We start from the raw sequence: 12,308 nt of genomic DNA on the forward strand, positions 1-12,308 counted from the left end.
TCTTACCAATCAACCTACAAGGCCAGGCAGCCATTCCGGGGGTCCCATGCCTGTGACTACAGGTTCAGAGCAGAATAAGTAGGGCTCTTGCTTGGACCTTTTAGTAGCTTAGTGGAGGTCACCCCAAATCAAAGAAAGAAGCTGGGTCTATTTGTACTGCCTTGTGAGCCAACTTAGCATGGCCTGGGCTGAATTAGATGCCCTGGCCCCTGTGGGTCCGTTTTCCTCCTTTTACCTGCTCCTTAATCTGCCCCAGGACCAGCTGGGGACTCTCAGGACACAAGTCACATCACACAGTGCTACCCACTGTATGGCATATGGCAGCCCTCTGCCCTCTGCCCTACTTACTTTCCACACTCATTTCCTTAGCAGATTAGTCAAGTTAAATCTCCAGGTATTTTTATGCTCTTTAGCTCAAATTTAGAGTTAGAGTTCCAATTCTGGCCAGAGGTAAAGCCCCGTAGCTCAAGAGATCATCTGGACATTCCCATAGTATGTCTGTATTAACATCAATTCACTCCTGAAAACCTCTCAACCTGGAACTCGGCACATTCCTCTAGATGCTTTCTTTTTCTTTATCTTAAGCACTCATCAAATATTATCTATAAGATCAACGTATACATTTCTCTCTAGAATGACAGTTTTGCTCAAAAGTTTGGAGGACGGGTTTAGCTTGTGAGTTTCCTAGGGCTGCCATAACTGTAAGAACCAAAAACTGGGTGGCTTAAAACGATAGGAATATATTGCCTTGGTTCTGGAGGTTAGAAGTCTGAAAGCAAGGTGCCAGTAGGGCTGTGTTCTCTCTGAAACCCGTAGGGGAATCCTTCCTTGCTTCTCTGCTAGCTTCTGGTAGTTTGCTGGCAACCTTTGGTGTTTCTTAGCTTGTAGATGCATCTATAATTCTCCAACTCCATGAGGCGTTCTCCCTGTGCATTTCTATTCTTATATGGCTATCGTCTTATCAGGACACCAGCTGTATTGGATTAGGGGCCCATCCTACTCCAGTATGACCTCATTTTAATTATATCTGCAATGACCCTACTTCCAAACAAGGTCACAATTTAAGGTTTTGGGGGTTAAGACTTCAACATATCTTTTTTTAGAGGAGGACACAATTCAACCCAAAACAACTAGTAAGTGAGTTAAGACATTGTTTATATATTAAAATAAATATAGATGTGTAAGGAGAAGGAAAAATTCACACGCATTTCTAAGAAAAAGCTGGCAGCTTTTTGAAGTTCATCTCGTGGTGGCCACTTCGGTTCCTCTCCACGATCCCCAGTGATACAACTTTCACCCGCCTCTTCACTCTCCTCCATCTTTAGGGTTGCTTTGGTGGAAAAGTTTGAGAAGTGCTGATAAAGAACCATAACTGGTCTATCCGTCACAGCTGGTTTGGCTGCACAAAACTAAACACCTGGGACTTCCCTGGTGGTCCAGTGGCTAAGAGTTTGCGCTCCCAATGCAGGGGGCCCGGGTTTGATCCCTGGTCAGGGAACTAGATCCCGCATGCCGAAACTAAGAGTTCGCATGCCACAACTAAAAAAAAAAGATCCTGCAAGCCTCAACTAAGACCCGGCGCAGCCAAATAAATAAATTAAAACAAAACAAAACAAAAAAAACCTGAACACCCAACTTACAGCCACCTAATTAAATCAGGGTCTTCTTTTTCTTGTATGTTTCTATGTAATAAGAAGCCCAGAGAAGGGCAGCTCACTCATCCATCTGTACCATGTACTTCTGTTCTCATGTTTACCTTCTTGCAGTCACACGATGGCCTCTTCACCTCCAGTATTTTGTCTGTGTTCTGAAGAGGACAAAGGGCAAAGGGCTAAGTGCATGCCCTTGCTGTGTCTGAACTCTTTCTTCTGAGACCTGCCCAGTCCCTTCCACTCAGTGGCCAGCACTCTGTCACATAGCCCTCAGAGCTGGGAAATAGAGTATATTAGCCAGGCATGAGTTCTGATAAGAAGGAGAGAAAGGATATTGACTAGACAACTTACCCTGTGTCCCCCAGCTGGCTTTCTCCATTTCTTTTGCCCCATGGCTTGGGGACTGGTATAGATCTAGGCACACAGGAGACAGGCTGATGCTTGTGTACTGACTGCAAGGGATCTCCCCATCTTATAGGCAAGACATTAAACGCAAAGGATGCAAATAATATAATGCAGTACACGATCAAATGCCAGAACGAGTGGTACTCCAGAATACAGAGAAGGGAGAGGTCAATTCGAGTTAATGTACTGTAGCAGCTTCACGAAAGGGGATGAAATTCGAGCTGAATTTTGAAAGTGGGGCAGGATCAACAGCAGCTGTCATGAAACCCTGTTTAGATCCCCCTACACATGCTCAGATGGCAGAAGGTAAAAAAAAAACCCTGTGTGCAGCCTCTTTCTCTTATTGCAGTCTGGGTGAGCCTTCCCGCACGTCCCACACTCAGACACAAAGTCTTCTATTGAGATTTCTTGGAAATGACTCTACCTGAGACAGAAGAATTGGTCAATATCTGGGTCTCAACACTAGAGAGTTCTTTTTGTCCAAACACACACCAGTCATTCCACTCTGATCCCAACACCCTTAGCAGTCATTACCATGCAGTCAACGTTCCCTTTCAGGCCAACTCCCAACATCTAGAACTTGCCGCCACCCAAGAACCCTCCAGCAGGAGTTAGCTTTTTCCAATTGACACTTCCCAAGTACCACTACTACGGGATTGCTGGGATTGCTGATCTTTCTGTGACTGAATGACATCCAGTCTGCCCCCTGCCCCCCAGCAGTTTTGATATTTTCAAATTTTTGAATTTTCTCCACCATTTAGGCAACAGAGGGGGGATTTGTATTCACTGCCTGCAGGGCAGGATACTATGGGAGGGATGCAGAGGGAAAGAAAGAAGTCGACACTTGGCTTCTGAATTTCAAGAGACACTTCTGGAACCTATGGCAGAGGGAAGAATTGGAGGGAAAGCGTTTATAAATTTAAAACGGAGTCTCCTAAGAACACAAAGGTTATGTCCCAAAGAAAAGATTTTGAAGAAAGTATGTCAAACCTGGAGAGAAGTTTTCTTCCTGCAGAGGAAATAATAATTAATTTGTGGGAGAGGAAATGGATAGCATTAGACCCCAATGTGAATCTCTGAGAAAGGAAGTCTGTGCCCAGGTAGACTTGAGGGGTCTGGGAGCAGAGAGAATTTGGCCTCACTTTCTGGGGTGGGGTGGGAGGGGGTGGGACTGAGCAGCCCAGTGAGCAGCTGAATGTCTTCCTGACTGCTTGGGAGGAGCTCGGGAGAGGCGCTGACTGCCAGCAGACCTACAGAGGGGGCCCCGGGGTTGGGTGAGCAGAATGCAACATCAGAAAACAAGGTCATGGCAATGCCTATCGCAGGAGCACTGGGGAGGCAGACACACATGGGACACTCATCGGCACCAGCGCCAGCATGAACTCATAGTGACCAAGGACCGGATGCAATCTCCCCATCCCCATCCCATGCTGTGATGCCACCAATACCTCTGGGAGATTGGCTGCAACCTTGGGGAGAAGGCAGGAAGGGGAATGTACTCAACTGACAAAGAAAATTCCTGGAAATTGTTTTCCCTGAACTAGGAGTAAGCCATGAGGAGGAATAAGAGCTGGAGATAGAAATTACCCAACAGAAAACTAAGAAAAACAAACATGGGCAGCACACCTGAGAAATTTGGACTTACTGAATTTTTTCTTTTTGAGATTCTACATACAATTAAAAATTTAAAAAAAAATAAACTTCTATTTTAGAATAGATTCAGATTTACAGGAAAGTTGTGAAGATAGTACAGAGTTCCCATATACCCCATGTCCAATTTTCCCATATTACTCACAATTAATGAATCAGTATTGGTAGATTATTATTAACTAAAGTCCATGTATTATTCATATTTTCTTAGTTTCTACGTAATGTCCTTTTTTGGTTCCAGGATCCCTAAGAATACTGCATTACATTTAGTTGTCATGTTTCCTTGGGCTCCTCTTGGCTGTGACAGTTTTCCAGACTCTCCTTATTTTTGTTGACCTTAGTGGTTTGGGGAAGTACTGGTAGACTGTCTCTCATCTGGGATTTTTCTGATGTTTTTCTCATAATTAGACTGTGTTTCTGGGAGGAAGACCACAGAGGTAAAGTGCCATTTTCATTCCGTCATATCAAGGGTATATACCATCCATGTGATTTATCACTGCTGTTAACCTTGCTCATGTGGCTGAAGTAGTGTTTATCAGTTTTCTTCATTGTAAAGTTACTCTCCCCTCCCTCTTTCCATTTCGTACTCTGGAAGTCGCTAAGTGCAGCCCATAGTTAAGGACAGGGAATTTCTATTCCATCTCATTGAGGGCAGAGTATCTAGGTAATGATTTTGAATTTTTCTGCATGGGATATTTGTCTCTTCTCTCTCAATTAGTTACTTATTCAATCATCGAATTATATCAATATGGACTCATGGATATTTATTTTATACTTTGGGTATAATCAAATATTGCTTTATTTTGCTGTTCAAACTGTTACAGCTTTGGTCACTGGGAGCTCTTTCAGTTGGCTCCTGTGTCCCCATCATTGTTCTGGTTGTTGATTAATTAAAAAAAAATTTTTTTTTTTGAGCCCTTCCTTACCTTCTGGCGCAACAAGATGCTCCAGGCTCTCTTGTATATTTCCTGCCCTAGTCCTAGAGTCAGCCATCCCCCTGAAGAGCCCAGGTTCCTTTTACTGAAGAATGGTGTTAATAACAAGATCTGAGTGCCTGGTGTGCATCTTGCTACAGGAGTGTTATTTCTAAGCCCACTCAGCTGACAGAGCAAGGAAATATATGTACATGTACTAGCCCCTGTAAATATACATATCTGTAAATCTTTCTATATATCCATCTGTATCTATATTAAGCTAAACATGAATTCATACTGATGTTTCCAACTCTAATCCCGTACCACAGGGATCATTCTAGCCTCCCTCTCCAACAGTGAAAAACCTGGTATCCACCACCCACTATTTATTTACTCAATTGTTCATTTGCAGTATACATGTGTTCTGGTTTCATCAGTATTCATCAGTTTTGTTTATTGTTTTTTTAAAATCAATCTTGTTTCTCTCTCTCCTTGTTTTCGGCAGCATTGGCTCCTTTAACCTCTGACACCCATAACTTCTGCTCCCTTTGCTTGCAGCCACGTCATAGGCGTTTGTACCTGAATATTTGTCAAATGCTGGCTTGACACGGGTCTTCCGTAAAGCTTGATGTCACCTACCCCTCATGTCCTTTGGTCTCCTCAGCCACCATCACCTTCCCCATTCTCTACATTCTGGTGGGGTAGCTGTGAGTCCGCAATCCCATTTTACAGACGAGAAGACGTCCCCCAGGAGTTCAGAGGCTTGATCTGCTCCCTCCGGGACTGGAGTACACAACACCCATTTTCACGATCTCTCTATTCAACAACTATTATGGAGCCCCGTCTACGTGCCGGCGCCCGCGCTGCGCCAACGAGAAACACACCGGTCCCGTGCCGGAGTCAGCCGGCCCCGCGGGCGAGAGCCGCAGTGAACAGCTCAAGCGCCCCGAGGACGGCCTCGCGCAGCACGAGCGAGCGCCCGGCGGGGGGCGCAGTGCTGGCCCTGGAAAGGGCCGCCCTCGCTGGTCAGAGCGCTCCTGCTCCTTCCAACGGTTGCAGCTGCCGGGGAGAAGGAGCAAGACTGAACGCTCCCACAGGCATCCGCCGGCTCTCTGGGCGACCGGCACCCCGGCGCCGCCCCGCCTCTCCCGCCAGGCCCCGCCCACCATAGGCCCCGCCCACCCGCCGAGCCCACGCTCCGGCCCCTGACGATATTCGCCGGAAATTGCCGAAGCCCCTCTTTTTTTTTTTTTTTTCCTTCCTCTCTCCTTTCCCTGCTCTCCCTTTTCCTTTCACCCGGGTTCCCTCTGCCGTGATTTCCCCCCTCCCCCTCCTTCCTTCCCCATTTGAAATCAAGATGGAGGCTCGCGGCTGCCGCCGGCGCCCGTGATCCCGGAGCTCCCGCCGGCCACGGGCCCCCGCCCTCGCGACTGCGTGTCCGGCACGGTGCGCGCTGCTGCCCGCGCTCCGGCCGGCGCCGCCGAGGCCGTGGCTCCGCGCCCCCGCCCCGCGGCCGGCTCGCGGCTCTCGGGCGGAGTCCTCGTCTATGTGGGCGCGCTCCTCCGGCCGAGCCGCCGCCGTCGCCGCCGCCCGCCGCCGCCCCGGGGCTCTGCGTCCACGCGCCGGGCGCGGGCAGCTGGGCGCTCGGCGCCGCCAGGCCAGGCGCGGAGCGGGCGGCGCGCGGTGCTAGGGGCGCGGGGCCCGAGCCGGGCGCGGCCGCGGGCGCCGCCGCAGCCATGAGCGGCAGCAGCGGCGGCGCCGCCGCCCCCGCCGCGTCCTCCGGCCCCGCCGCCACGGCCAGCGCGGTGAGCTCGGGCTGCGGGGGCGGCGCCGGCGAGGGGGCCGAGGAGGCGGCCAAGGACCTGGCCGACATCGCGGCCTTCTTCCGATCCGGTGAGTGCAACTGCGCCGCTGCCCGCGCGCGCTCCGCCAACCCCGCCGCGGAGGCGCGGTCCGCGGGCCCTGGCGCGCCCGGTGCTCGCCGCCCGTCGGGCCCGGAGCGCGCTCGCCCAGGCCGCTGCCCCGTGCCGGGGCTCCCGGCTCCACACCGGCGGGTCCCGCTGCCTGCGCCGCCCCCCGTGCCGTGGCTCGGCCCGGACGCCGCCGGCTCGCCCTTCCCTGCGCCCGCCCCTCGTTCCAGGGTGAAATCTCCCCGTCGCCCGCCCCGGAGGCTACAGCTCCACCGGTTGGGGCGCCGGCTCTTTGTCTTTTTCGAGGGAGGGCCGAGGAGGCGGCGGCGGGGACGGCGAGGGCGGAGGCCCCTGTCCCGGAGGCCGAGAGGACGGGGGCGGCGGGGCCTGGCCCGGGAATGCGGGCTCTCATCTGGGCCCGTCTCCGGGGCTGATTTGTCCCTGGCCCCTCGTCGACCCCGTAAGCCGCCTGGTTTCTTCGCTCGGTCCTCTAGCCTGTCACCTCCCCAGACTCGATCTACACTTCTGGGAAACGGGGCAGCCATGGCACCCGCCGCCCAGGGAGGAGGGGAGGTGGTGGCAGACATGAAGCGCGGCCGGCCGGGCGATGGGTGAGCCATTGTCTCCGGGGGTGGCCCGGGAGGGACATCTGGGAACGTGGTGACCCCGGGGGGCGGCGCGGGGCCGGCACTCGCGGGGCATTGCCTGGGAGGCAGTGCCAGGTGGCCCGGTGTCTCTCGGGCGAGGAAGGGGGTGGCCGCGGGAGAGGCGATCTTTGCGGCCGGCCCGCGGGGAGGAGGCGCGGGAGGCGTGACAGGGCGTCCCCGGGACCCCGGCGGCGGCGCCTCCTCCCGCCCGGGCCCAGATCCCGCGTGAGCTGGCCCCGCGCCCCGCGTCCCCGAGCCCAGTCCCGTTGGCTGGCGCGTCCGGGCGCCGGCAGCCTCGGGACCCGCAGCCCGGAGCGCAGCGCCCAGCGGGCCAGGTGCGGGGCAGGGAGGATGCAGACTCGGCGCTGGAGAGCCGAGGAGGGCGGGCCAGGTCGGGGCCGCGGCGGGCGGGCGGGCGCAGGGCGCGTGCGGAGTCCTGGCGGCGGCTCCCGGGAGGACGGCTGGGCCGGGGACGTCGGAGGAGCGGCCTGCGACGGGGCGCGCCCCGGAGGCCGGCGGCTCACGTTCCTTCGTGGCCTCTTTCAAAATCAAGTCGCCAGATTCGGTGAGATCAGTTCGGTAATCCGGGTCACAGGGAGCAGTTTGCAGCGGGAGGGCGATGGTCGGAGGCAGAAGTGAGCAGTGCCGGTGCATCCCTGGTTTAGTACTGTCTTCCCTCTTTTCTTGGTCCTTGTCAGGTGGGGTTACTTTTGAGTCGTCGTAAGAGATTGGTTGTGGCTGGGAGTGACATACGCCGACTCAACACTGTCAGCTTGGGGTTAATATACTCCCCACTGCGCCCTCTCCCCGCGAGGTCCCCGCAGAAAGCAGAGGTTTAGGAAATCATGAACTCCTTCAAATGAAAGCATTTTATTTTGTGCAACTAGCCCGATAGAGAAGACCCGTCTTACCTCTTAATAGCAGACCTGGGACGTCTTCCCTTCATGCCCTGCAGCTAAGTCTAGTATGTCTTCTCTCTGTTTTTACCACCTGTCACAGAATAATGGATTCTGTGCAGAATTCAGCTCCTTTCTCTTAGAAAGGCGCCTGTGCCCTGGTGGTGGAATTTTTGGTGCTTTCTGAGACCAGACTTTCTTATATCTTTATTATGCATAGTAGAGAAATCACTTCTTTCGCTCCGAAGAGCCTCAAAAGACATCAGGTTGGACTGGCTGCTCACAGAAAACTTGCTCCCAGTCAGTGTGGCTGTCCTCAGGCTTTACCTGGCGAGGTAAGTCTGTTGGTGGCCATGCCTAGGCCTGTGCTTCTGCTCCTCTGCTTGGTCTCCTGTACATGTTCAGTTTGGGGCAGAGCCAGTCGGTGCTGCCTACGGGTTTATTCCTTTCTTCCTCCTTCCAAAATGATTGGGCAAACTGCCCCTTTAGTTATCTGACTTGGAATCAGGAACCAGAGCAGATTTTAAGTAGGCAGCGGTTGCGCTGTCCCATCCCAGGGGTAGCCTGGAACATCTTTTAAAAGTGCTTTTCCCTCCTTTGGGCAACTCTGAATCCCTGACCTAGATCTTGGCTCCAGCATCTAGGGCAGTGATATCTGGCAGAGGGAGGGTGGAGAGGGACCATTCATTTGGATTGGTCGGGTGGGATGGGACGAACGTTTAGACAGATGAAGCAGGAGGACCCTGGGTGGGGACCTCACCTGGTAGAATGGCTCAGGCAGGGGTCCTCCTGGGCAGTTCGGGTTGAATGTGGATGGCTGAACAGAGAGGTCAAGTCCGTTAGTAAAATCGAACATTTTTTCCTAAGATGTAGAAACACAGGAAATAGGTTCTCGTTGATGGGGTGGAGAGATCAGGGTGTGAACATTTTCCTAGGGTGTCGTGAGCCTGGTACTTAAGATTGCCAGTCTGACTTAGACAAGGCGTTTCTACTGGTTGCCTTTAATTTCTTGGCCCTGGAACTGTTTGCTTGGCTGCCTAATTTTCTTTCCTCCTTTTTGTTCCTTGTCTGTCCTGCATTAAATTTTATCCTTGTAGTCACTGATTGAAAACTGGTACCCATGGTTGGATGAAAGAAGGAGAATTTAGCTTGATAGAACTTTTAAATAATTAGAGCAGTTCAGGCATAGAAGGGGCCGTCATGATTACTGGACACACTCAAGCAGGGGCACTGCCACCTGCCAGGGTTCGGAGCTGGGTGCTGGGGGCAGGACTCCTGCACTTGGAGAGGGTCTCGGGAGATGGCTCAGGGGCTGTTTCCTCCTTGGATTCCGTAGTTCCCTCTGAGCCCCCAGCACCTAGTGGTTATTCTTCACTTTTCTTTTAAAAAGGCATCACAAACGTGAGCTGGTCCATTAAAAAAAAATTTTTTTTTAAAAATTTTATGGAAGAGGAAGCAGGCTTCTAGGGAGGTTGAATGACTTGCTCAGAGTGGAGCTCCGGTAGAGGTGGGGTCAGGACCAGGAAGCATGCCCCTGACTCTGGGCTTCTTTCCCGGAAGCCTATCATGGCCAGGACTTTGCCTACATTAATTCTCAGTCCCACCGGGACCACTCACTTTTATTGCCAGTCTCTTTTGGGGCTCTGTTCTTGTGGCAATAAGTCATTCTTTCAGAGCTTTCCCTTTAACCTTTCTAGAGTGTGTGTGGGGTACTTACATAAATGCATTATTTTTAACCTGCTTGGCATGTTTTAGGTTGGCATTAAATGAATGTGCAGAGAATAAGGGTTTGTGGTTATTATGAAGCGTCACGGCTCATCGTGCTGTGTTCCTTTCATTACTAAATCTTATTCTGGACTCCTGGCTGCAGCGCTTCTGTTTCCAATGGAATATGTGAAGACAGTCGAATCTGCTCCTTAGTGAGGGAGCAGTCTGCATATCCTTCTATGTTGGTATAATGATCTCCTCGTGGAATATCGAGGGAACTTGTCTTTGTATTTATGCTTCTAACACCACTTAAGTAGCTGGCTTCTGAGCTTGTGTTGCTGCTGCTTTGTATATTTAGAAGCCTGGCGGCTTTGGTCTTTGTTAGCACCAATAATAATTATCAGTTGGTCCTTGTTACCCTCAGTGTTTTGAAAAGGAAAGTTGAAGAAAATGAAACTTGATAGTGAATGTTGGTTTCCCCTTTCTCAGTGGCACAGTGAGGCTCAGTTTTAGAGGAGAGCAAAGAGATAGCTGAAAATATCCTGTAAGTGATTTTCAAGAAATCAAAGAGCAGTAAAACAATCATTGAAGGAAACTTATCCGTTGAGACCTTGTAAACTGACTTACTGACATGGAATATGATATTTTTTCCTTTGCGATTTAACCATCCAAGATTCAAATGAAGATTTAGATGAAGCCATTTAAACCATTTAAATGATTAACCAAGATTTAAATGAAGCCAGTGGTTCTGTTTGAGATGGGGCATGGGTTTAAGTATGTTTTTCAAATGTATATTAAAAATACGTGATTAGGGTGGCCTTTTCAGACCTCTTAAATGTTGTGATAGATTTGGGATTTGTTTCTAAGTGAAAGATGTGTTTGGAGCTGTTATAATCTAAATCAGCTCTATCTGATATTTAAGTTTATTTACTTGACTCCTCTACTGAGAAAATTTTCTCTCATATCCTTGGTGGAATTCCAGAGAAAAGTCAAATTCTTACTCAGTACTGCCTAGTAAAGTCACTTATGTTGCTAGGGATGAATTGTGTTTTACTATAAAAAGCAGTCTTAACAACCCCCTTCTTTCCTCCTCGGTTCTATCATGAATTGGTTTTTGTTTCCTTAAGTGCATTGTCTTGACAAATTTTTAGTAGCGCCGCTGGCAGAGCAGTAGCTACTCTGTGGATGGTGAAGAAATGGTTTTGGGTGAGAACCCTACTATGTTGCCCTGAAAGGTAGTGGTACCTCTGACGCCGCTGCTCATTTCTTCCTCTTGCGAGTGTTCGGCTGAGTGGACTTGGGTGAACTGACTGGGGTGACTGTGTTGTTTGTCTTGTGGACAGAGATGCTGTCTTTTGTATCTTCTCCCTGCTTCTCAGCCCCGCTGAAGCCTCACTCGTGGGCAGTGAATAGGATGGGCCCACGGGTGCAGAAGGGGTGAGAGGGATTAGATGGTACAGAGACAGAGTTCTCTTTTGTTCTACTCCGGATTCTGCTGGTGAGCTGTCCAGCAAGCCCTGGGCACGGGGATGAGCATGCATGGGAACCTTCCCAGTGTGCCTTGCGAATGGGAATTCTGGCAGATGTATCGTTATTATTATTATTCACCTGGAGCCATTCTGGGTATCGCTATCGCTGTGTCTCTGAATTAGGGCAAAGGAGCAAGGCTGTGTGGATCAGGACCCCGCAGGGTGCCTTCCCCTCTGCCTACTCTCCATGGCCCTGGGCTCCTGTGCCCGCTGTGGAGGCACTGTGCACCCGAGCCTCTGGCTCCTGCCCCTGACACAGTGCTCAGCCCCGACCAGACCGCGATGCCACTCCATCTCTGCCACTTGAAAAAGAGGAGACCCTGGCTAGAGTTGCCAACGCTGTCTCCCAGCATTGTGGCATCCTCGAGCCTTCCGCACAGACGGTCTTGTTTATGGGAATTCTTGCCCCAGCGGTTAATGGTTGGCGAGTGCCTGAGTCTCATCTTCACTTCTTATTTGGTAATGGAAGCACGCAGTTTGCTTACGGAATAGTTGTTACCTTAATTTCCTCTTTTTTGTTCCCTTTCCACGTAAGGAAGCCCCTGGAAACCCAAGTTCTGAACCACCTGCCCTCTGGGAAAGGTTGTATGTCTGGGGCGAGAGCGAGAGTGAGAGTAGGGTGTGTGGACTTGCAAGCGCAAGGTGTAGGGGCTTGAGCTGGAGAAAGGCGTTTCTCTGGGGTTTCTGGGGCTTTTTCCTTGTGAGACCTCCTGGTCAGTCTGGACTATTTGGTCTAATGCCAGATGTGCTCTGGCACTGTGAAACCTCCTTTTGGTGATAAATATACTTGACTTGTAGATTGCTGACTTTTTTGATCAGCCACACGTCTACTCTTCTCTGGTTGGGGAGGATTGCAGAGTAATCTACAGAGCAGATCTGTGTTTTGGAAGCATCACACTCTTTGGGCTCTGTCATAAATTGGTACATTTTAACAGTTACCCTGACAGGGGAAGCTTTAATGAAAACGTTAGTGAGCACACAGAGTAGATTCTTGGTCT

At 51.1% G+C, this 12,308-nt stretch overlaps 1 protein-coding gene across 6 annotated transcripts in view; it reads left to right on the forward strand.

Moving 5' to 3' along the window:
* Positions 1 to 5,984: 5,984 nt before the first annotated feature.
* The window catches only part of TRIO (trio Rho guanine nucleotide exchange factor), a 372,439-nt gene continuing 366,115 nt past the window's right edge, over positions 5,985 to 12,308 (forward strand). For 2 of the 6 annotated variants that reach the window (XM_019951040.3, XM_073802016.1), the window contains exon 1: positions 7,515 to 7,743. In XM_019951040.3, the coding sequence (XP_019806599.1) occupies positions 7,530 to 7,743 (214 nt within the window). In that variant the 5' untranslated portion in view covers positions 7,515 to 7,529. Of the gene's footprint in view, positions 6,515 to 6,856; positions 6,992 to 7,121; positions 7,143 to 7,389; positions 7,744 to 12,308 lie in introns of those variants that run through there. The other 4 variants (XM_019951041.3, XM_073802019.1, XM_073802017.1 and 1 more) reach the window with 4 other exon arrangements.

The sequence above is a fragment of the Tursiops truncatus genome, chromosome 3 (assembly GCF_011762595.2).
Source record: "Tursiops truncatus isolate mTurTru1 chromosome 3, mTurTru1.mat.Y, whole genome shotgun sequence".
NCBI lineage: Eukaryota > Metazoa > Chordata > Mammalia > Artiodactyla > Delphinidae > Tursiops > Tursiops truncatus.